The sequence below is a fragment of the Oryctolagus cuniculus genome, chromosome 8 (assembly GCF_964237555.1).
Source record: "Oryctolagus cuniculus chromosome 8, mOryCun1.1, whole genome shotgun sequence".
Classification (NCBI taxonomy): domain Eukaryota; kingdom Metazoa; phylum Chordata; class Mammalia; order Lagomorpha; family Leporidae; genus Oryctolagus; species Oryctolagus cuniculus.
The window spans coordinates 79,924,748-79,949,133 of NC_091439.1; the positions used below are offsets into that span (position 1 = coordinate 79,924,748).

The window sequence follows — 24,386 nt, forward strand, 5'->3', positions numbered from 1 at the left end:
AGCGGGTAAAGCGACCACCTGCAGTGCCAGCATCCCAGTGCCAGTTTGAGTCCCAGCTATTCTACTTCTGATCCAGCTCCCTGCTAATGTGCCTGGGAAAGGAGTAGAATAAGGCCCAAGTCCTTGGGCCCCTGCACCCACATGGGAGACCTGGAAGAAGCTCCTGGCTCCTGGCTTTGGATCAGTCTTGCTCCGGCCATTGCAGCTACCTAGGGAGTGTACCAGTGATGGAAGACCTCTCTCTCTCTGCCTCTGCTTCTCTGCAGCTCTGCCTTTCAAATAAATAAAAAAGTAAAAATAAATGAATAATAAATATCATTTTGAAAAGCTCAATTTACATATGAGTAAACATTTACTGAAAAGCATTTATAATACTTAAATATAGTAAAATATTATCTAAAAAATTTGCTTCAAATTTTTTACAAAAGTACTAGTTAAGTTCTTTTATTTATTTATTATTTTGACAGGCAGAGTTAGTGAAAGAGAGAGACAGAGAGAAAGGTCTTCCTTCCGTTGGTTCACCCCCCAAATGACCACTACAGCCAGCATGCTATGCTGATCTGAAGCCAGGAGCCAGGTGCTTCCTCCTGGTCTCCCATGCGGTTGCAGGGCCCAAGCACTTGGGCCATCCTCCACTGCACTCCCTGGCCACAGCAGAGAGCTGGCCTGGAAGAGGAGCAACCGGGACAGAATCCGGTGCCCCAACCAGGACTAGAATCTGGAGTGCCAGTGCCGCAGGCGGAGGATTAGCCAAGTGAGCCGTGGCGCAGGCCCTAGTTGAGTTCTTAAGAGCAACAATATATTCTGATTTCCATTTTAAAAAAATTTCTAGCTAAAGAACATTTGTTGGGGGACAGGTGTTTGGCTCAGTGGTTAAGATGCTAAAACACCTGCAGCCCCTATCAGATTCCCAGGTTTGAGCCCCAGCTCAATTCCAGATTCATCTAATGTGCACCCTGTGAGGCAGCAGGTGATGGCTCAGGTACCTGGGTCCTGCCTACCCATGTGGGAGACTTCAACTGAGTTCCAGGCTCCTGACTTTGCTCTGGCCTACTCTTGATCATTGAAAGTACTGGGAATGCGAACCAGTGGATGAAAGATCACTGTCTGTCTTTAACAACAAAAACTGTTAACAAATAAAATTTAAAAACTCCATGAAATTCTTAATTAAAAAAAGAGCATTTTTTGGTTTGGTCCTTCATGTCTGCAGTACCTCAGAACTAAGGGAGCTTTCTGGTTTCTCTCGAGGGTGGGTGGTTAAGATGGAGTACGTCCACCTTCTCATTTTCTGCAGATGCTGTTACCTGCTTGAGCGTGAGGGTCTTGGCCTTTTCCTTGGAGGTGCCCATCTCCCACACGCACACGACGGTGCTCGTGCCGCCTGTGATGGCCAGCTTGGGGTTGGGGCAGATGGCACAGAGAATCTGGCCCCACTCAGACAAACACTCATACACAGTCACTGCCTGTAAAATACAGTGGGTGTGAGATACACATGTCATCCAGGGCTGCAAACTCTGAAAATCCAGGAGCGGCGCCGGGGGAAGGGGAAGCATGCTCACTGGCTCACATTTTGGGCTGGTTTTAGTTTAGCCACAGTTCCACGGAAGCTCCACCCTAAACCACCTTGCAGCTTCCTAATTATAGCTGCTGTTAAAAAATATAATTAAGAAGGGTTTTGGTTTTAACGGGAGTCTCCGCTTTGTCCATTTTGGGAAAATGGTGTTCACGCTGTGTGAGGCCACATTAGACACAGAGGAAAACCTGGTGGAAGGAAGTGTTTGCTGTACTGATTAAAACAGACCAAGAAAACCTGAGTGCGGCTGTTTAAGGAGGACGCTGATGAAACAGAACCAGGTTAAGTGCAACGTCGCAGACTGCGTGGGTTCTATTCAACTCACAGTTGGGAGGGGACTGACAAACCCGCAGGACACTGAAGGATCCACTGCCTCTCCAGTGACACTGATGCTCTCAAAACAGCCGCTGCTGCTTTTTGTGAGATTGACTAACAGGTTTTCTGTCTGCTTCATTAGGGTACTGAAAGGGGTTAACAGGCCAGGTCCTGACTGTTAAAAGGAGGCTGCCCTGGTTGGCATGGAGGTGGCGCACCTTGCTGGCTAGGATTTCTTGGAGGAGTTCTTCGGAGTGGGAGGGAAACTGCTGTCCTCTCTTATACACCTTTCCAGAAGAGGTTTGCCCTGCAGGAAACATGACTGCTCCACGAGCTCCCTTACTTTACTTTGATGCGGGAGGCTCTCCTTTCCTTTGGGCTTTGGGGGAAGAGCTGACAAGCCCTCAGACAGTGTTCCGCCCACCCCCACTAACTAGGATTTCCAGACCAGACTGGGGCAAGATTTGCAGGGAACAATGACAAACCTTGTCTGACTCATAGGTCCCCAGTCTGCAGCTGAGGTCTGCGTAGCCCCAAGCGAAACTTTTGTTCCATGTAGGTGGGATGAGAACTTTATTCTGTTCTACTGCAAGAATACCTTTATCTGTGCATACTATTTGTCCCACAGGTTCTTTGAGTTCTACAAAGAAATAAATAAGTAGGTTAGGATAAGACATTGTCCCACAGGCAACAGTAAAGTAACCTAAAATATTCATAACAAACCAAGCATTCTGGCACCTATGTTGAGACAAAATGACCCTAAGGTAGAGTTTGGATCTTGACTCTCCTGCTAGAGCTGCATGGTGGGCTGTCAACCCTGCCAGGTGTCGTTCAGAGTTTTCCTGAACCCTTTCATGTCTTGGGTTTGGCTCCTAACAATCAGGCCTGACTTGATCCTTGTGGCTGCACAGAGCAACCTGGGATGCTCCCCTGAACGCTATAGGGCCATGGACCACCAACTCATCTGTCTTCAGCACCTCCCGAGTTATGCCAGCTCCTAGACTTCCACAAGAGGCAAGGACTCTTTGCTATGCATGAGAACTTGCAGAGCCTACCAGTCCACCAGAGCAGTCACCAGGCAGTGACTGGAGCTGGCACAGAGCACAGTCTATATAGCAAGGCAAAACGGCACAGAGTGGAAGCCAAGTTAACAAGACTTTTATGCTCCAAGTCTTAAATTTTTAAAAAGTGACAGTTTTAAAACTTTGCAAAAATATTTGCTCATTCTAAGAGAAAAAAAATCTTCTAAAACCTCTTTGAGAGATTTCATGCCATTAGATAGAAGATGTCTCTTGTCTGGCATATTAAAAGCACAGTCCTGTTACTGCTAGTTATGCTAGGCAGAATGCAGATAAATGAAAAGGAAAAGTGAAGATGGAATTTTTTTCCTACGTATAAAGTTGAAGTTAGAAGAGTGTAGAGTTTGGACTATCTTAACAGGAGGGAGAAGCCTGTGTAGTTCTTTTTGATGCAAAATCCAACAGGCCACCAAAAAAACCATAAAAACTAGTGAATCTTTAGTGATTTAACAAAAGCTACATGGCATTTATTACATATTATACTACTGCTGAAAAGAAAATTTATAATTGCTAACCTAGGATAATTAAATAATCCCATAATTTCATGAACCCAAGTTAATTTCCCATCACCTTACCTTTCACGGGTGTCAGAGAAGGCCTTAAGTTGTCTAGATGATGGAAAAAGATCTTGTCACTTGTAGAGCCTGGTGGGACGGACATTCCTGCATTGTCACCGTTGAGGCGACTCCTCACTCGCTTTGGTGGATGAGGTTTTTTAAACAACTGGTATGAAAACAGATGACATATTGTATCATGAAAGATAATACTTACTAAGACTCCTTTTATAACAGTCATTAAGTACTGATTTCACATAGGCTTCACAATAATCATTAGGCACTGAATTATCTTTATTTTAGATTTTAGGAAAGAAATTCAGAGACTAAGAAGGTTGCCAGCCGGCGCCGTGGCTCAATAACCTAATCCTCCGCCTGCAGTGCCGGCACACTGGGATCTAGTCCCGGTTGGGGCGCTGGATTCTGACCCGGTTGCGCCTCTTCCAGGCCAGCTCTCTGCTGTGGCCCAGGAGTGCAGTGGAGGATGGCCCAAGTGCTTGGGCCCTGCACCCCATGGGAGACCAGGAGAAGCACCTGGCTCCTGGCTTCGGATCAATGTGATGCGTCGGCCGTAGTGCGCCGGCCGCAGTGGCCATTGGAGGGTGAACCAACGGCAAAAGGAAGACCTTTCTCCCTCTCTCTCTCTCTCTCTCCCTCTCTGTCCACTCTGCCTGTCAAAAAAAAAAAAAAAAAAAAAAAAAAGAAGAAGAAGAAAAAGAAGAAGGTTGCCAAGAACTCCCACCTTATCAGAAAAGGGAAAGGAATATGATACTAAAGGTTGGGTTGTTAGTTGGACCATCTGGTGCCAAGTAGCAAAGTGATGAGTGGAAAGTTGAGCTAGTACATATGCTACAAATGGAGTAGAGACCAAGAGAGAAAAAAGATAAGGTCCCTACCCTGAAGAGGTACACAGCCCAGCAGGAGGCACAGGCAGGGAAGCAGAGATGCCAGGATACCTGGTGAGTGTGAATGAGGGATAAGCCAGCTCTGGGGAAGACTCCACAAGGGAGGGAGCCAAACGAGGCCTCAGCAAGATAGAGCCGTGGTCAGATCCAGGGAGAGGGAGCCAAGAAGACTCCCTCCAAATGGTGGGATCAGAGTAATGAGACAGGCAGGAGCAGTTAGATCTGGGGGGACTGAGAGCCCTCGGTGCACATTCCGAGGGAGATCTAAGCACAATGAGACTCCGCTGTCTCAGGGAGAAGCCATCTGCATGCTCCTGCCTTGGGCAGACAGTGTAAGGTCTCACAAGTGTCTCCTGGCTACATCCATCGTTTCACAGCATCCTCAGATCACACCCAAAGTGTACCTGAACTTCTTCTCTCCATGTCTCCCACATCTTATTCTCTGCTGGCCTGGAAGCTTATCGAGGGCAGGACCACACCTTTCTTTGACATTTCCCAAGTGCCCAGCGAAGGGGCTGGTGGTGCACAGATAATGCTCATTTTCCCTCATGCACTGAAATTATTATTGAATAGCAAAGCAACTATGACATTTGACACCTCTCTGCCTCGCAACTTAAACTCTTTTCTTCAGTTTAAATGCCTTCATGCCTGACCTCTCTCAATCTCCATCCAGAGTAAAAAGCTGTATTGGTCAGACATAATCTATCACAACTCACTTTTTCAGTTTCTTTGCTTAGCTATCTCAGAAAACACACACACATACACACACACACACACACACACACCACCACAATGATGGTTAGCCATGGTGGCCTGATTTGTTCTTTTATATAAGCTGTCACTTGATAAACGGAAGTGCCTCAAAGAAAAAACAGATGCCTCTTGCCCACCTGCCTTTTTCTGTCTTTTCCCTTCCCCCCACAGTGTTTGACAGAAATACACAATCAACACTAAAACTTAAAAAAAAAAAAAAAAAAAAAAAAAAAAACTTGTGTTGTAATCATGTTCAGTGCTAAGGTTAATTCAGTCAACTTCCAAAAGAAAATCTATGTAAACTGTAGCTGACAGATGCTTATTTTTCAGTGATGCTTACGAGTTAACCAATTCCTTTACTGACTCAATCTGAGTCACTGGAGGCAGCTAGACTTTTTCTCCAGTTGGATTATTCCTGGCTTCAGCACGGTCTTTCACTGGGTGACTTAGCAACATCACTTGGTGTCTTTTAGGTGCTACTAATTTGATAAAAGCATCAACATTATTTTTTAACTGTGATATTATAATGGAAAAGAAAATAAAATCTTTGGCATCTTTGCTCAGGGTTAAAACATTAATGGGTAAGATTTTATTTTTCAAATATTACCAGCTCTTCTAAACAGTCATGCAGAAAATCAATATTTGAGGAAAATATCTGAGGAACCTTATATGAAATGAGATTTCAGATAAGTATACCACCATCACACTTTGTGATTTAGACACTATGAACTTCCAGGAGGGAAAAGAGAACACATTTGTGTATTTGTGTCCATTCTAGGCTCCCAGCTCTTCATAGATTTTACTGCTATTTTAGCTGTGTACAAGATCATAGATCAGGGCTCCTTTATCTTCCACAAATGTAAATAATGATGTGACTCCAAATTTCCTCTGGTAGGGGACCAGGTTGCATTGTGAAGGTGTGGTTAAGGGCAGTCTTATTGTTTATCACAGCCTTTCCCACATATGAAGACTTGCCTATGTGCAATGTGTTTCCTTGGAAACCTCCAAGTTGGTTTACATACAAATAAGGACTCAAGGAGAGACGCCTGAATCAGCAACAGAAAATACATAGTCAGGGGCCAGCATTATGGCACAGTTAGTTAAGCTGCCACATGTGATGCTAGCATCCTTCATGGGGACTGGTTTGTTTCCCAGCTGTTCCACTTCTGATCAAGCTTCCTGCTAATGGCTTGGGAAAGCAGTGGAAAATGCCCCCAGTGTTTGGGCCCATGCCACCTACGTGGGAGACCCAGATGAAGCTCCTGGCTCCTGGCTTCACCTGGCCCAATGCTGGCCATTGTAGCCATCTGAGGAGAGAACCAGAAGATGGAAGATCTCCCTCTCTGTGTCTACCCATCTCTCTGTAACTCCATCTTTCAAAATGAATGAATGAATGAAAGAATGAATCTTTAAAATAATACATGCAGTCAGTGCCAAAGTGCAGAGCTAGCAGCACTTGGGTGAAAGTGGATGGTTCGAGCAGCTGGGCAAAGAGGGAGTGTCCAGGCTGTGCTGCAGTTAATTCTCAGGGCATCCTACCCTTCTGCCTTCCCAGAGCCCTGGGGATGAAGTCTCTTAATTAAGGTTTGCTTATCACTGAACATGAGATCAAGACTCTGCAGAAGCTGAGTGCCGAGAGCCTTAGCTCTTGTTCTCCAGGTTGTAGTCCTGCTGACAGCAGCCATCGACAGGTGCTGAGCATGCCTATGGCATGTGCCCTCGCAGCACAGCACTTAACTACACCTATGCTGAGACTCTAACCCAAGCCACCATCAACCATTCCCTGATGCACTATAATAGTTTCCTAATTGGTCCTCTGCCCGTAATTTCACACCTGTAGTCTGTGTGCATGTGTGGGAGGCTGACAGAAAGAGAGGAATTGAGGCCAGAATGAACTTTTAAAGTTTAAATATGACATCATTTCCCTGACTAAAATCAACAATGGCTTCCCACTGACATTAAGGTAGAACCCTTCTCTCTGTGTGCATTTGGGCCAGCAAGGGCCATGCTGTTAGGTTTATACAGGTACAGGGAAACACACCCTGCTCTAATCTGGAAGTGAGAATTCTATTTAGACAACAGAAGTTCTATTTATCTGGACTGCAAAGGTGAAGAGAAAGCAATGGTCTAGGAATCTATTGAAGCTAATGAGTGATATTTATTGTACTTAATTAACTAACTTAGTCTCACTACAAACTATAATATGGTCATCTACCTTTTCAAGAATGTAACAGAATTTACAAAAGAGTATTCTGATGTAAGAAGAGAACATCCATACCTGTTTAGGGATCTGACCAAAGTTATTAATGAAGCCGATGGTGGCTGTCTCCTTTAGTGGGTCATTGATGTTGTAGATATCCACTTGGCCCTCATAAAAAAGATGATGGAAGACATTTACGGCTTCTACTGCAGCAGGCCCTTGCTGTTTATAGCCAAAGATTAAGTCAATCCACTCATGGAGATGGGCACTCACGTAGTCACACTCCAAAGCCTGCAATTCGAAAAAAAGGCTCTGTCGATGTATAATTTGGGACATGCTCAAGCTGACTTGCCCCAAATGGTAGAGTTAGAAACATACCAGGGGATTCCAATTCAATCCCATCAAGGTGGCATGTACCAATGCCATCTCACTATTCCAAGTGATCAATTTCAGTTCACAATTGATCATAATGAAAGGACTAAGAGTCTAAGGGAGCACATAAACAAGTCTAGTACCTGCTAACACTAACCGATAGAATAAATAAAGGGGAGAGTGATCCAACATGGGAAGTGAGATACTCAGCAGACTCATAGAATGGCAGATGTCCTAAATAGCACTCTGGCCTCAGAATCAGCCCTAAAGGCATTCGGATCTGGCTGAAAAGCCCATGAGAGTATTTCAGGCATGGAAAGCCAAGACACTCTGGCAAAAGATCTCTGTGAGTGAGATCCCAGTGGAAAGAACAGGTTTTCAAAGAAGGAGGTACCTTTCTCTGAAGGGAGGAGAGAACCTCCACTTTGACTATGACCTTGTCTAAACAAGATAAGAGTCGGAGAACTCAGAGGGCTTCCATAGCCTTGGAAACTCATGACTGGAGCATAGGGAGATTACTGATGCCACAGACAGGAGTGTCAATTGGTAAAGTCAACAACAGGAGTCACTGTGCACTTACTCCTCATGTAGGATCTCTGTCCTTAATGTGCTGTGCATTGAGATTTAATGCTATAACGAGTACTCAAACAATACATTTATATATTTCACTTTGTGTTTCTATGGGGATGCAAACTGTTGAAATCTTTACTTAATGCATACTAAACTGATCTTCTGTAAAAAAAAAAAAAAAAAAAGAAATTATCAATTCCCAACTTGACTCTCACTGGGATTAAACATGACAATAGGTCTGATCTGATTTCATCATCATTTTAAAAAAATCATCTATTATTTTTCACTTTATGTTTCTGTGTGGGAGCAAACTGTTGAAATCTTTACTTAAGGTATACTAAGCTGATCTTCTGTATATTAAGATAATCGAAAATGAATCTTGATGTGAATGGAAGGGGAGAGGGAGTGGGAAAGGGGAGGGTTGTGGGTGGGAGGGACGGTATGGGGGGGAAGCCATTGTAATCCATAAGTCGTACTTTGGAAATTTATATTCATTAAATAAAAGTTAAAAAAAAAAGGCTCTGTCATGGTTGGCCTTTAGAACATGAGCACAAGGTAAAAGCGACTTGACTAGTGGTCAAGACAAACTCAGGGTAAAATCCATGAAGATGATGTTAGCTCTGTGTGTGGTCAGCAGCCAAGGGAAACCCAACTTGAACCACATTACCTCGCGATGGACTCTGATGAATTCTCGCGGGTCCCCTTTTGCCCAGGGTGGAAGAATGACATCTCCAAGCTTAGTGCCATTTTGTTTACAGCCTATGCAATTGGATATATTAAAAAGAAAATGAAAGAAAGCATGGCATAATAAAGTGACAGAGAAACAGTGGGTTAGATTCATTACCAGAACTATAAAATTGTATAACCACAAAGGACCTTAAGAGATCACCTACACTGCATATCCCCCATACTGCTCCTTAAAATGCTCCCGTAGAACGATTTTCTAAGTGTTAGCAAGTGACTCTTCAGTGCATGCTGAGTTATGCAAGGTTAAGCATGGTTTTGTCTTTTTCCTGTAAGGCTCCTCAGAGGTTTCAATACGCTCACAGGCACTGTCCTTCTCTAAGAAGGGCAGCAGGCACAACATTTCTGAAACTGCCCACAACATTCCTTTCCAATGAAACTCTCTTATGAGGCTGCTGTTCTGAGGCTCCTGGACAATCTCTGAGAGATAACTGCAACACATGAGGTTTTTCACATTTCTGACTTTCAGGTTCATGAGAGAGCTCTGTAGAAATGATACCTATTTGGCAATAAGGATTCTCATGTAAAAAGATAAGATCTGAGGTAAACATGGTAGTGCAGCAGGTTAAGTGACCATATGGGATACCCACATCCCATACTGGATACCTGGGATTGAGCTCCATCTCTGATTTTGATTCAGCTTCCTACAAATTCACACTGGGAGGCAATAGATAACGGTTCATGTCTTTGGGCCCCTGCAACATTGCCATATGGAGACCGAGTTGGACTTACTCATTCCAGGATTTAGCCTGATTCAAGCCTAGCTGTTGTCAGCATATTGTAAAAGACCCAACAGATTGGCTGGTGCTGCGGCTCACTAGGCTAATCCTCTGCCTGCAGCGCCAGCACACCAGGTTCTAGTCCCGGCTGGGGTGCCGGATTCTGTCCCGGTTGCTCCTCTTCCAGACCAGCTCTCTGCTGTGGCCCGGGAGTGCAGTGGAGGATGGCCCAGGTCCTTGGGCCCTGCACCCACATGGGAGACCAGGAGGAAGCACCTGGCTCCTGGCTTCAGATCGGCGCAGTGCGCCGGCCGTAGCGGTCATTTGGGGGGGTGAAACAACTGAAGGAAGACCTTTCTCTCTGTCTCTCTCTCACTAACTCTGCCTGTCAAAAAAAAAAAAAAAAAAAGCAGATAAAGGATTCTGTCTTGCTCTCTTTCTCTCTGCCACTACATCTTCCAAATAAAATAAATGAATATACTTAGAAAATGAAATTTCATGCAATATAACTTTTTTGTTGTTATTGCATCATTTAACAGAAGAAAAATATTTGGAGAGATTATGAGGGTTACCTGGCAGGAATAAAAATATCATGTTGCAGTAAAAACCACAGAAATGTAGAACATTTGTTCTACATAAACTGTTATTTTTAGGTCACAGCCAGATAATGTCTAAAGCATAAAGAAATCATTTTTTATGAAATCTATCCACAACAAAACATAGTCAATGAAACTGGCATCTAAGGAAACAGGTTCTTTTTCTTATTTTTAAAAAATAACACCAAAAAAGTCATTTTAGCTTACCTAGTTATGTTTCATAGGAACAAATCAGATTATCATTGTAAAAAATGACTCTAAACAATAATGTTGACACACTAGCTTAACAGCAGTTGGTTAAACAAATAGTTATATCAGAAATTTTTATACAGCAGTGCAGTTTTTCAAATTTTAGAATACAAAACCAATTCCAAGCAAAAGCCAATAAAAATATTTTCTTTAGAAAGTCTTGTTCCAGTGTTATTTGATGGATCATTCACAATGTGCTATTAATTGGGAGACACAAAGTTTTAATGCTTAGAGGAATTTCTTGACCTGGTTGGAAAGTATACCTTATGACTAAAAAATAAATCAAGTTATAATAGCCATTCGCCCTTCCCCCACTCACATTTGCCCTTCAATCCCCTGAAATAACTTCTAGGGATGATTTTTGGATGATAAAAAACAGGTAATAATCACCAGGCTACTTGAGATAGAAACTACTTTTCAGTATTTTGTTATAATCCTTGAATACTTATGTGATACAATTTTATTAGCAGTATCTGCAATTTAAAAATAGCTAGGAGTACACAGACTGGTAGAGAGGTCTTGGTCTAATTCTGCTGCTCTTCAGCCTTTCTCCGGGTGCATCCAAGGACGTGAGAGCAAGCAGACTCCAGGGTTAGAAGTACTCAGAGCAGGGTGAGGTCTGAGACCCAAGTGCTCTTCCTTTTATGCCCTTCACTACCTTTTCTGGGTGGATTTGCAAACAGTGTCTTGGTTTTTTTTTTCCTGTTGATGTGAAATTCACATAACCAAATTAACTACTTTAAAGGAATTTAGTGTTTAGTACACTCACAATGCGATGCAAACACCCTTTGGATCTAATCCCAAGGAATTTTTACTGTCTAAAAAGCAGCCTTGTACTCTTTAAGCAGTAGCTCCAGATTCCTCTCTCCTAGACCCTGGTAACCACCAGTCTGTTCTGTCTCTGTAGATTTACCTATTTTGGTTATTTCCTACAAATGAAACCATGCATTATGTGACCTTCGGCACTAGGCCTCTTTCACTCAGCACAACATTTTCAAGGTTCACGTATGTTGTACGTTTATCAGTACACTTCATTTCTTTTTATGGCTGAATGCTGGATTATTTGTATATGCCAAAATTCATCCCTTGATAGACATTTAGGCTGTTTTCACCATTTGGTGACTGGAAATAATGTTGCTATGAACATGCTTGTGCACATTTGTGCTGAAGCTCCTGTTATCAATTCTATATGTCTTGGAGTGGAATTGGTAGGTAATACAGGAATGCTGTGTTCAGCTTTTAGAGGAATTGCCAAACTACATCCCACAGTGGATGAACCATCCTGCATTGCCACCAGCAATCCTAATGTACGAGGATTCTAGTTTCTCCATATCCTTGTTATTTTCTGTGACCTGTCCCTGCCCCCATCACCATTCTACAGGATGTGAAATGGTGCCTCACTATGGTTTTGAGTTGCATTTCTCTGATGTTGAACACTTCTGGACATTTGTATAATTTCTTCAAAGAAATGTATATTCAAGTCCTTTGCCCATTTTTCAACTGGGTTGTTATTCTTTTTGTTGTTGAATTCTAACAGTTTATATTCTGGATACCAGACCCTTACCAGATATATCACTTGCATTTCTCCCATCCTATAGACTGCATTTTCACAGTTTTCAATTTTCATGAAGTCTCTTTTACCTTTTGTTGTTGTTGCTTATGCTTTGGAAATATTATCTATGGACCTACAAAGACTTAACCCTATGTTTTTTTATGGTTTGGGTTTTTTTTTTTTTTTTGTGGTTTTAGCTTTTATATGCAAATAGTGTTTTTCACAGCATGTGATTTCAAGAAAGAATATGCACTATGAAGCTGAACATGATGAAGATATATGACCCTTCTTTCAGTCACTTATTTGAAGAGCAGATTGGCTGGGTTTGGAAATGGTCTGGCTAGAATACTTCTGTAACACAGATGATTGTGACTAAGACCAGTATTTCTGCTTTCTTTCTGTACTGTTCCATATCTATCTCTTTGAAAGTGGTGTCCTTAGGGAAGAAGGTAGCCATCTTCAGGGGAATTAAAAGTGAACCTAAGGAAACACTACTATGTACCCATATTCAATGCTATAGTATGTATTTCTTGATCTTTCTTGCTAACCATTTATTCTACTCCTGCTCAGTGACAGCTCCAGGCCCAATGAGAGGTCATAAGAACTTCTGCCAGGGCTATTGAGAGGGGTGTATTATATTTCCCAGTGAATTCCATTTAATAAAGTGAGGGCTGCTGATAGACAATTAAGTAAAAATAATTTTTGAAAATTTTAACAAGAAAAATCATGCAAATGTATAGGATGCAACTATTTCTCTGAATGCAAATTCAGAGGTTATAGTATAGTAATGATTTATATGCTGAATTCTTTAAAATGAGCTGAAAATATAGGTTATTAAAAATATGAAAACAGAACAATATCTAGCAAGGTTCTAAAGTGTAAATAACAGAATTTTGCTGTTCTAAAAAAATACTCAGAAGCATATATCAGCAAATTGTGTTCCAAGAAACTGTGGCCAAAGTCAAATCTATTTCCTCTAACTGCCTCTAAAAAAAAGGTACCAGTGAAATTTTTCTTTTTATAAATGCTGACTTTGTCTTATAAAATAGAACCATAACAGGATAAAGAAAAGGGACTTACTTATTCTGAAATTCTAATTTTAAAACATGTTAGCATATAAATGAAGAATGCCCAGGGCAACACACTAGATTGAAAAAACACATGAACAATTTTGATAAACCTCTCTTGGCAATTAATGTGATTCAATAGGGATAATTTTCATAAATATCTTCATTTCACCTTTGTTTTTATCTGAACAACAAAATTCTGAACAAAAGATGTAATCATCAATTTTCAAATGTCTCTCAGATACCAGGTTTGAATCAGATCTTTGAGGTGCAAGCTTCCTTTTATTTTTATGGTTAATTATACAAATACTTTGGAGTAAGTGACAGCAACTGAAACTACAAGAAGGTCTTTTGTTGTTAATGACCCCTGTGGAAAATCATCAGAAAAACGACTTACTTCTATTGGTCTTTTCTTGGCTAAGATTCCTAAAATACTGCCGTAGCTCTACGTACCTAGGTCAAAGTTGTTGGAATTGAACAGGAATTCTGGTAAGTAAAAAAACTCTGGGATAAGTTCTTTGACATCTGCCATGTTGTGCTTTGATGCAGAATACCAGGCCTCGCGCACACTGTGAAACATCCGGTCAGCCAGGTCAAAGTGGCCACCCTGGGGGCAGAATGGAAAGGTTTTATTTCACCTCTATCAGAGAACCATGCCTACCCCGCAGCTTCTGTCTAGTTCAGGGAATTGAAAACCTCAAATATGCTTGGTGACATTTCAATTTCCCATTCTCCTCTGTTAAATAAGCAAAAATTATAAATAATCACAGAAAGAAAATTAATCTAATTCTCTTTGGAGTATTCTTTATAAAGGAAGCCCAATGTATTTGTTTTATAATAAAAGTGAAATCCAAATATAAGGATCTCAAAAAGTCATTTAAAATATTTGTTTTTAGAGACATGGGAACACTATAGGAAAGTATGAGTTTTTCCCTAGTTTGATGATGCACTTCTAAGAGAACATGTTAATTAAACCATCTATTGTTAGACATATTCAATTTATATACATGTTTTCCTAATGTATACATTAACAGGACATCCAAATTCCCACACCAATGAGAGTTAAATGAAGAATTTGGAGAGGTGATAAAAGAAAACGATAGACTTATACAAGAAGTTCAAATAGAAAAAGAATTTCTTTTGATGTGTAGCCTTAAAGATATACTACCCTCCTTCAAGCAAACTCCCTATGTTGTGTTTTAAGTGAAGATGGTGCATCTGTCATAGGATGCTCACTGCAGAAAATACCAAAGTCCATCCATTGGCTGCTAAGGCCTGCCCCAAACTGGCCCATTTCCTTTCTAACCTCACCCCTCAGGACTCTCCCCTTAACTTATCCCAGTCTGCACACGCTGGTTATGTTGGTGTTCCTCAGACATCTGAGGCTCATGCCTGCCCAAGGCCCTCGCATGGGCTCTTCCATCTACCTGGAGACCCTCAACTCCCTCAGGAGTTTTTCAGAGGAGACCTGTTTTTGTCCACTGTATTTAAAACAGCATCCTGCCCTCCTTTGCTCACCAGTCCCCACTTCCCTTGAGCTATATTTTTCTGATAGATTTCTTCACATTTAACAACGCTTCAGGGGCTGGTGCTGTGGCGTAGCGGGTGAAGCTGCCGTCTGCGGTGCCGGCATCCCACACGGGTACCCATTTGAGTCCCAGCTGCTCCACTTCTGATTCAGCTCTCTGCCATGGCCTGGGACAGCAGTGTAGGATGGCCCAAGTCCTTGGGCCCCTGTACTCGCGTGGGACCTGGAAGAATCTCCTGGCTGCTGGCTTAGGATCAGCACAGCTCTGGCTGTTGTAGTCAGTTGGGGAGTGAAACAGTGATGGAAGACCTCTCTCTCTCTGCCTCTCCTCTCTCGGTGTAACTCTGACTTTCAAATAAATAAATAAGTCTTAAAAACAAAATTTTGTACACTACTAAAAAAAAAAACACTTCATGATTTACTTCTTTATTGTGTGTGGCTCATTCCTTCAACTACAATATGTAAGTTCCACCAGGAAAAGTTCTTATCTTTGCTCACTGACGTCATCCCAAGCACCGAGAACAGTGCTTGCCATGTAGTAAGTATTCAATAAATGTTTGTTGAATAAATGAAAGAAAGCATGGAGAAAACTAATTGTAACGGAGGAGGCAGTAAATGAGCTGCACCATAACACTTCTTAAAAAATATTTGTTATATTAAACCAGTCAGGGCTGAATTTCCCATACCTGGGTAGAAAATGTATGCTACTTAATTATTTGAGGAAAGCCCCCCCGCCGGCACTTGCTTATTCTAATTCTCCTTTACTCACCAACTTTGGTTCATTGACATTCCATTTTAATTCTGTTTAACCACTTTATCATTAAAACTCCACAGGACTTCTTGTAAGGCAAGATAACGGCATGAGAAAAAAAGTGCCAATCTTAACTAGAAAGAAGGCTTGAATGAATGTAAAACTCCAAACTGAAAGTCTTACCTGTAGCCTCAAGAATATCTGGGTGAAAGGCTCCATCCTTACAAGGTAAGAAGCCACAATCATTGCAGACGAATAGTGCGTCCCATAGTGGTATGCTGGAGTTTCTCCTGTGAAAGGACATGAAGAGGTAATTGAAAGTAAGAGAGGAAAAAAAAGGAAAATTGTGATTAATGAGTTTGGAAATGTTAGCACATCTGATAACTGAGACTACACAGTTAGTACTGCCATTTGGTGCAGGAATGCTTCATGATGGCACCACTGTTCCTCACTGGCAATATCTGGCAGTATCCAAAGTAAGTATAATTCAGTGGCCTTTCCCCAAAGCTGAGCACTGCTACCATTTCATGTTTTGAGGTTTATTGTAATAGCTGCCCCTTGACAGCAAACTGTTTTCCACCAAAGCAGAACAGTGACTTATAACTACTTATAACTGCTTTTGTGTTAATTTCTCTAAATTTTTGTCTACGAATATGCAATCTGATGTATTTTTATTACATATTCTACTTCACAGAGAGAAAAAGAATGTGCACAGGAATGCTAACAGGCTTACATGTAGGTTTTTTTCCTATCCTTTGTGTTTGTTTTGTCTGAGTAGGAAACACAAAAATGTTGAACATAATAAATAACAAGTATATGAATTTATTGATAATGCAAAAAAGGTTCCATAAAGAACCTCAGTAATATTAAAAGAGAGCCAGTTTCTCACAGTGTAATCCCTAGACTAAACCCAACAGAATCAGAGACAGAGGCAGATTATGCTGGGAAATTTCCATCCTGTATGAACCATGCACACTGTTTTCTGCCAGAACTCTGGCAAGCTGCTAAAAATACCTTCTAAGCATGGCTGGAGCTGGCATGTAAAACCTGGATTCCCTTCTCTAATAACCTATATATCTGCACATATAGCACATCAATAGATGAAAGATATGTAAGCAATTTGAGGACAGGTACAAGGATGTCAGGGCACTAAATGGCGGCTTACTTTAGAAACTGAGTCACAAAGTCCAGTGACAGAGAAAGATGCTCACCATTAGGATCCTCCCAGTCTTTGTAGCGCTTCTTATACTGCGCTAACCGTTCATCTGTCTGCGCTCCCATTGGCTTAGCCAGGTTTCTAAACGTCTTGGGATTAGTAAGATCCACCTCCTAGAATACAAAATGAAACTTAATTCCACGTTACTATACACCCTCCATGCTCATCAGCATGGACTCAGTGACTGGTGAGTGACGACAACGTATAAATGAGTGAGTATCTGTTAAGTCCAAAGCAGGAGCCCTAGACTCCAACACAAGGCCACGGACCTACTGCTGATCGCGTTACTTGAGAGACAGGCACAGGGCAGTTTGGGACTTGATTTAGTGTGAAGACAACTGCTTTGCAAATTGTTTCACATAGCAGGGCACTCAGGGTTCAGGTCTGGGGATGAGGAATGAGAGGGAAAGTGTGTCTACACCTTGGCAAGGGCACAGCAGGAGGCTGTGGACACCAAAGCTCCAAGTCACCATTATCATCACCCCCATAACCACGGATCAAATCTCCTTTCAGTGACACCCCCTTCCCCTCTCCCATTTCACTCCAACTGCATTTCTGCATGATTTCTTCCTAGAAGTGATATAAACTACAGCACTCAGTAATAATTCACTCACCCCTGGAAGACAACATCCTAACAGATCAAGTGGCTTCCAAATGAAATGGATTCTACAGCCGACCAGAGATTACTTTAGAAGCTCTTCTCTAGCTGACCTACTTCATGTATTTGAAAGGAAACCAAAAAGTACTCCCTGAGGCTTTAAAAGCAGAAATTTGAAATAAGTACTTAGCAGATATTTAATCTGTGCCCTTTCTAAACATCTTAGGCAGGATAAAGTGATCCACATTTACAAAATTAAGTTAGTACACTTGCCTTCTCAAAGTCTATATGCAAAGTACTTCATATATACATTTTTGTTAATTCAATAAACTTTAGAGAGCATGCTAAGTATCAGTTATTGTTCCAGGAGTCGGGAATAGAGGGAAACTTGTAAGTCTGTATGTTCAAGGACCTTACAATTGAGTTAGGGCAGAAAAATAGCACGACCACAACTCGCTCTGAAACAGGGCACCATAATAAAAAAGGGGGAAGAAATACCATGATACACAGCTACAAGGCAAAGTGGGAACAGAAGACAGAGCTGAAATGAGAGCCTCTAGAAGAGAATTAGCCAGGTGGATTAACAGGCGGAGAAGATGTGCACGGAGGGTGCTGGGGTGAATTCCAGGCAGGTGGGGCTGCACGAGAGAAACTACTGCATGAAAGAGGAAACAGGGGTATCCCAGGATAGCAGTGCTGGGAGTGCATGAGGGATACAGACAAGCAGCATATACAGAAGATGGACAGCAGACACTACATAGAAAAGATTGCTGTACTGATGATTTCAACTCTCTCCCAAATACTAATGAGGACTCACTGAACAATTCCAAATAGGGAGAGGCTTAATTAGATTTGTGTTTTCGGAGCTCTCTAACGTAAAGAGGATGTGGTGGAGGAAAGTGGGACTAGAGCAGCAAGCTGGTTAGGAGGCTGCTACAAGGTCTAGTGAAAGATAAAGAAGGCTGAAAGAAGACACCAGCAATGCTGATGGAGACAAAGGATGCTGGGAAGAAACTTGGCAGGTAGACACGCCTTGGCCACTGACCAGACGTGGGCAGCAGAAGTGTCATCGCTAGCCTTTATGCCAGCGTGGATGTTGGTGCTATTTCCTGAGATGGGGACTACAGAATGAGGGTCAAGAATGGAAGGTTCACCAATGGGATCTGAGAGGTTCCTGTCATAGAATACCTAAATACATGTTAACACAGTTTTCCACTTCCTCCTCACCAAACTGCATTCTTTTTTGGCCTCCAGACCTCTTTAAAAATCTGTATTTTCTTTTAAATTTCCCTTATTGAGTTAAAAATAATCTTTGCACCTGACTTCCTCTTTTCTATTGTATTTACTCAAAAGTGCATGGGGTGTGCATGGTAAGTACACAGCAATCTGCAGATTCTCCTATCAAATGTCCTCACCTGTGCCTGCTCAGATGCACCCACCTTTCATTAGACTAAAATTCTGAGGACAGAAGCTTCATCTTTCTTCCTAATGTGTCACTGTTTAAATCTGTGATAATACAAGCAGCCTTGATTCTAGTGAATGAGGAAGTCCAGGAATTTCTGAATTTTAAGATGAACCTTTTTTGTTTGTTTATCTAAGATCGGGGAAGCCTCTTTCGTTTTGCCTGTCACTGTGTCATTTCACAACTTGTAAAACTGCTACCAGAAAGGAGGCAGAGGAAAAGTGGAAAGTTAACACTCATGAGCACCCATTTGCTGTTGATCTTCAACCTTAAGTCATGCACATGTTGAATTTTTAGAAATCTCCCAAGGCGTCTTAGAATAGTAACGAAAGCTCCTTTTATGTGGCAGGAATATTTTGCAGAAGATTCACTTCCCATTCTTCTAGTGAACAATTCAAATTTCACTGACAGGTTCCGACATCCACCAATAGATGCAAATTATTTAGCACTTAAGGAAATTGAACAGGGGCCGGTGTGGAGGCATAGTGGGTAAAGCCGCCGCCTGCAGTGTCGGCATCCCATATGGGAGCCAGTTCAAGTCCTGGCTGCTCCACTTCTGATCCCACTCTCTGCTATGGCCTGGGCAAGCAGTGGAGGATGGCCCAAGTCCTTGGGCCCCTGCACCCATGTGGGAGACCTGGAAGAAACTTCTGGCTCCTGGCTTTGGATCAGCACAGCTCCGGCTATTGTAGCCATCTGGAGAGTGAACCAGTGGGGATAGAAGACCTCTCTCTCTCTGCCTTTCCTTCTCTTCTCTGTGTAACTCTGACTTTCAAACAAACAAATAAATCTTAAAAAAAAAGAAAGTGAATAGACATTATGAATTCATGTCCAATAACCAATAAGTGGATGAATCAACTAAACTTTTTATATATACAAAAGAAAACTATTTTCATCTTATGGAAGGAAGTGCCTGCATCTGTAGAAAATAGTAAACCACAAACAAAAAAAAATTTGGGCAACTGCAATATGTTTTAATTGTCTTTGATAATGTGTTCCATGTGGGCAATATGATTTGAGATTTACCTCTGAGTCGTAATCTGCAAGAATCCAGGGGAATACAGGATACTGCATGAGATCATTATATGATCTGCCAGCCAATGTGTTCAAGTGCATCAAATACTGGAAGTTGCTGATTTCACCTCTCTTGGGAAAGATAATAAAGATGCATTTTAGAGCAATCATTTATTTCGACTATGTTTACTTTTTAAAGCTTTATATGCAAAATAAAGAACAGTTTCTTTTTAACAGATTTCAAGAAACAGAATACTTTTGTTCCTCAATAGAACAAAAAGAAAATGTCTTCTGTATGGTATAATACCTTCTGGATGACAAAAGTGCTTCTAACTTTATGACTTGTGCCTTCTAAGTACAAATTGCTATGGAAAGCCGGCGCCGTGGCTCAATAGGCTAATCCTCCACCTTGCGGCGCCGGCACACCGGGTTCTAGTCCCGGTCGGGGCGCCGGATTCTGTCCCGGTTGCCCCTCTTCCAGGCCAGCTCTCTGCTATGGCCAGGGAGTGCAGTGGAGGATGGCCCAGGTGCTTGGGCCCTGCACCCCATGGGAGACCAGGAAAAGCACCTGGATCCTGGCTCCTGCCATCGGATCAGCACGGTGCGCCGGCTGCAGCGGCGGCCATAGGAGGGTGAACCAACGGCAAAGGAAGACCTTTCTCTCTCTGTCTCTCTCTCTCACTGTCCACTCTGCCTATCAAAAATAAAAAAAAAAATAAAAAAAAAAAATAAAATAAAAAAAAAAAAAAAAAAAAATTGCTATGGAAGCTCACATATTCATTAAGCTTACCTCCCATCTCTGAGTTACAGACTTCTCTCCAACCAAAGTGCTCAGCAACCCAGATCTAAACAGAAAATGTAATAAAATAAATTGCAGGTAATATAGTTTTAAATCTGGGCAACTACAGAGTTGAAAAATGTAAGTCACTGGTACAGTAATTTTTCAAACTACAAAGAATCTGTTGACGGGTCATAAAATCAGTTCAGTGGGTTGTGAACAGTATTTCAAAATAGCATAGAATTGAACTTAAGCACATCAAAAGACACCACATACAGTACAAGGAAACATCGTCTGTGAGCTTTATTTTGGGAAGGATGACTCTGTATGTCCCCGGAGGTAATGTGGTTACATGTTTTTCTGTAAGTCACGGTCAAAAGGCTTGGAAAGCCCATGGTGCTTGTTCTTTCCTAAATGACTTTAACGATAAGCACTACCTTTTCTTCAAGCATTTGGCCTTTGTCCTCAGGTGCTAAAGCAGCTTCAGAGCAATCAAAGTGAGTCTCGTGTCATAATGTTGGGTGCTTTAGGCCTCAGAGCAAAATCTCTCTGCCCTCCTCTCACCTGTTCTCCTTTTCCTCTCTGAGGCAGGCCACAGAAACTAGAATTTATATTCCCCAAGTCGGGTCTTAGAAACTAAAGATAAATGCTATCCTTTCCCCCTCCATCTTGGAGCTGGCCATCAAGGAATTTTCTGACCTGCCTTAGTATCTGACCTGATACTAGATCCTACAGTCCCCCCTCCCCCACTTCCATACCCAGGAAGAAGCAATGCTACGCGGAGGCCAAGAAGAGTCTTGCTGGGTTTCCTCGCTTAATGTATTAGGCTCAGATCACGCCCTTTTGGTCTAGGCACATTTCAACACCTCGGTCATGCTTATACTATGAAGTCTCTATAAAAACCCGAGACGTACAGGTCAGGGAGCTTCTGGGCAGCTGAACAAGTGCAGGCTCACAGGACTGTGGGTACTCATCCGGGGGTGGGAGGGTGCCAGCCCCCGACTCCACGGGACAGAAGCTCCTGCCCTCAGGGCCCTCCCAAGTCTTGCCCTACAAATCACTTCTGTTTATTTGCACCCTTTAAAATTCCTCTATTAAAAAAAAAAAAAAAAGTGTCTCCCTAGGTCCTATAAGCCACTCCAGTAGTTTAATCAAGCCTTAGGAGGAGACTGTAGGATCTTCAACTTACAGCCAGTCAGTCAGTCAGACGTTCTGGAGACCCAGAGACCTGACCGGCATCTGAACTGAGGCAGGCTTGTGGGTCCGGGCCCCCGACCTGTGGAATCTGATGCTGTCTCCAGGCAGACAATGCGAGATGAGCCGGGTTAAAGGATGCCTAGCTGTTGTTTGCTGCAGAACTGGCTGCCTGCTGGTGGCGAGATCCCCATACCTTTTGGGATCACACAGAGGCATTGTGTAACCGAGACTGTTTTTCCAAAATATCCTCAGATCACTGACCTAGTAAACCTTTTACTTTTTACTATATTCTCCATGTATACAGATCCAAGGACATTTAACTGGAATAAATGAAACATACAATATTATCTACATAGTAGGTATATAGTTCATCTTCTATAAGATATACTGGATAAGCGGAATGAAAAGTATGAGTACTTTGTAACAGGAGAGTCACTGTTCAGAGAAATTTTACATTACATTTTTGGATAATAGATATCCTTCCTTATTATAAAATCCTATTTAAGATTTATCAGGTTTATAATATTAATAATTAATTACTGGTCATGGAATCAGGGGGAAATTTTTTGACTTTATGTTTATCTTATCATCTGAAAGGAAAGCAACAGATTTGTAAACCTTAAGTCTTAGTATAGACTACACTTTTATTTTATTTATTTATTTATTTTTGACAAGCAGAGTTAGACAGTGAGAGAGAGAGAGAGAGACAGAGCAAAAGGTCTTCCTTCTGTTGGTTCACCCCTCAAATGGCCACTACGGCTGGCACACTGCGCCAATCCAAAGCCAGGAGCCAGGTGCTTCCTCCTGGTCTCCCATGTGGTGCAGGGCCCAAGCACTTGGGCCATCCTCCACTGCCTTCCTGGGCCACAGCAGAGAGCTGGACTAGAAGAGGAGCTACCAGGACAGAATTCGGCGCCTGACCAGGACTAGAACCCGGTGTGCTGGCACCGCAGGCGGAGGATTAGCCTAGTGAGCTGCAGTGCCAACCTAGACTGCACTTCTAGACAAATTCTTTCAATCAGGTAAATATTCTATAGAGAAATGGTTATGATCATTCCTAAACTTTGTAAGACAGGAGACAACTGAAAAAGAAGATTCAAGTTGGAAATGACTTTCTACTTGTTGCCTCTGAGCTTTTAAAAGGTCTTCAACAACTGTCAACTCAGCATAGCAAGAACAGTGAAATAGTAAGTTTAAGATCATCTGGGCAGGTAAAAGAAGCAACAGATTGTTCACAAGTAGAAAAAAGCTGAATGGGCTTTAAGGAAACTTCTCACTTCCTGTATTTATGTTAACAAGGACACAAATTACTAGGAACAGAAAATGTTTCTGAGATTAACAAAAGTATATACATATATATTTTTTATTTTATTATTTTTTAAATTTGATAGGCAGAGTTAGACAGTGAGAGAGAGAGAGAAACAGAAAGGTCTTCCTTCCATTGGTTCACCCCCAAATGGCCGCTATGGCCCCCGCTGTGCGCCGATCTGAAGCCAGGAGCCAGGTGCTTCCTCTGGGTCTCCCATGCAGGTGCAGGAGCCCAAGCACTTGGGCCATCCTCCACTGCCTTCCCGGGCCACAGCAGAGAGCTGGCCTGGAAGAGGAGCAACCGGGACTAGAACCTGGCACCCATATGGGATGCTGGCGCTGCAGGCGGAGGATTAACCAAGTGAGCCATGGCACCAGCCCAAAAGTATATATATTTAACATTTGTATTTGCTAACCTTTGGCTAAAGAAAAATTAAAGTAACATAAAGAGAAATCCATAATTATTTATATGCACGTAGATTGGAATCAAATTTTATTTACTAATTACAAAATCCTTAGTAAATTTTAAATTATTTTCTTCTATGCTGTAACAATTGACTTCTAGCACAAAAGCAATGCTTCTCTTCTACCAGATGACAGAAGACGAGTAGGTACTGAGTAGCTGTAAATGAAGCTGGGCATAAGGATTCTTAAAACGGGAGTTTTACCTAGAAAGGCATTCTAAGATTACAAGCAGCTGGGGCCGGCGCTGTGGTACAGCGGGTTAACACCCTGGCCTGAAGTGCTGGCATCCAATATAGTCACCGGTTTAACACTTGGCTGCTCCACTTCTGATCCAGCTCTCTGCTATGGCATGGGAAAGCAGTGGAAGATGGTCCAAGTCCTTAGGCCCCTGCACCCGCGTGGGAGACCTGGAAGAAGCTCCTGGCTCCTGCCTTCAGATTGGCGCAGCTCCGGCCATTGTGGCCAATAGAGGAGTGAACCAGCAGATGAAAGACTCTCTTTCTCTCTGCCTCCCCTCCTTCTGTGTAACTCTAACTTTCAAATAAATAAATGTCTTTGAAAAAAAAAAAAAGATTACAAGCAGCTGTAAAAAGCACACATGAATTCCTTATAGGTTTAAATTCATAAAAACAGAAGTTTAAATTTGAACACCAGAAAACAAAATTAGAAAGAAAACCGGGCAATTTGCAACAAATATGAGAAGCAATGAAGAAATCTTCATTACAGAAAAACTCCATACAAATTGATATTAAGAACTCAAATGGAAGAGGGCAAAACATGTGAACAATTTACAAATAATGACTTAAGATAGCTAACACACA

General features: G+C 42.1%; 1 protein-coding gene across 15 annotated transcripts in view; it reads right to left on the reverse strand.

The window, feature by feature from the left end:
* The window catches only part of WDFY3 (WD repeat and FYVE domain containing 3), a 310,521-nt gene that overhangs the window by 20,019 nt on the left and 266,116 nt on the right, over positions 1 to 24,386 (reverse strand). For all 15 annotated transcript variants that reach the window (XM_070047898.1, XM_070047894.1, XM_070047899.1 and 12 more), the window contains 10 exons: positions 20,608 to 20,662; positions 19,830 to 19,949; positions 16,739 to 16,856; positions 15,711 to 15,817; positions 13,702 to 13,855; positions 8,989 to 9,080; positions 7,458 to 7,670; positions 3,543 to 3,690; positions 2,374 to 2,528; positions 1,305 to 1,463 (listed from right to left, as the gene is read on the reverse strand). In XM_070047898.1, coding sequence (XP_069903999.1) covers positions 1,305 to 1,463; positions 2,374 to 2,528; positions 3,543 to 3,690; positions 7,458 to 7,670; positions 8,989 to 9,080; positions 13,702 to 13,855; positions 15,711 to 15,817; positions 16,739 to 16,856; positions 19,830 to 19,949; positions 20,608 to 20,662 — 1,321 coding nt within the window. The remainder of the gene's footprint in view (positions 1 to 1,304; positions 1,464 to 2,373; positions 2,529 to 3,542; positions 3,691 to 7,457; positions 7,671 to 8,988; positions 9,081 to 13,701; positions 13,856 to 15,710; positions 15,818 to 16,738; positions 16,857 to 19,829; positions 19,950 to 20,607; positions 20,663 to 24,386) is intronic.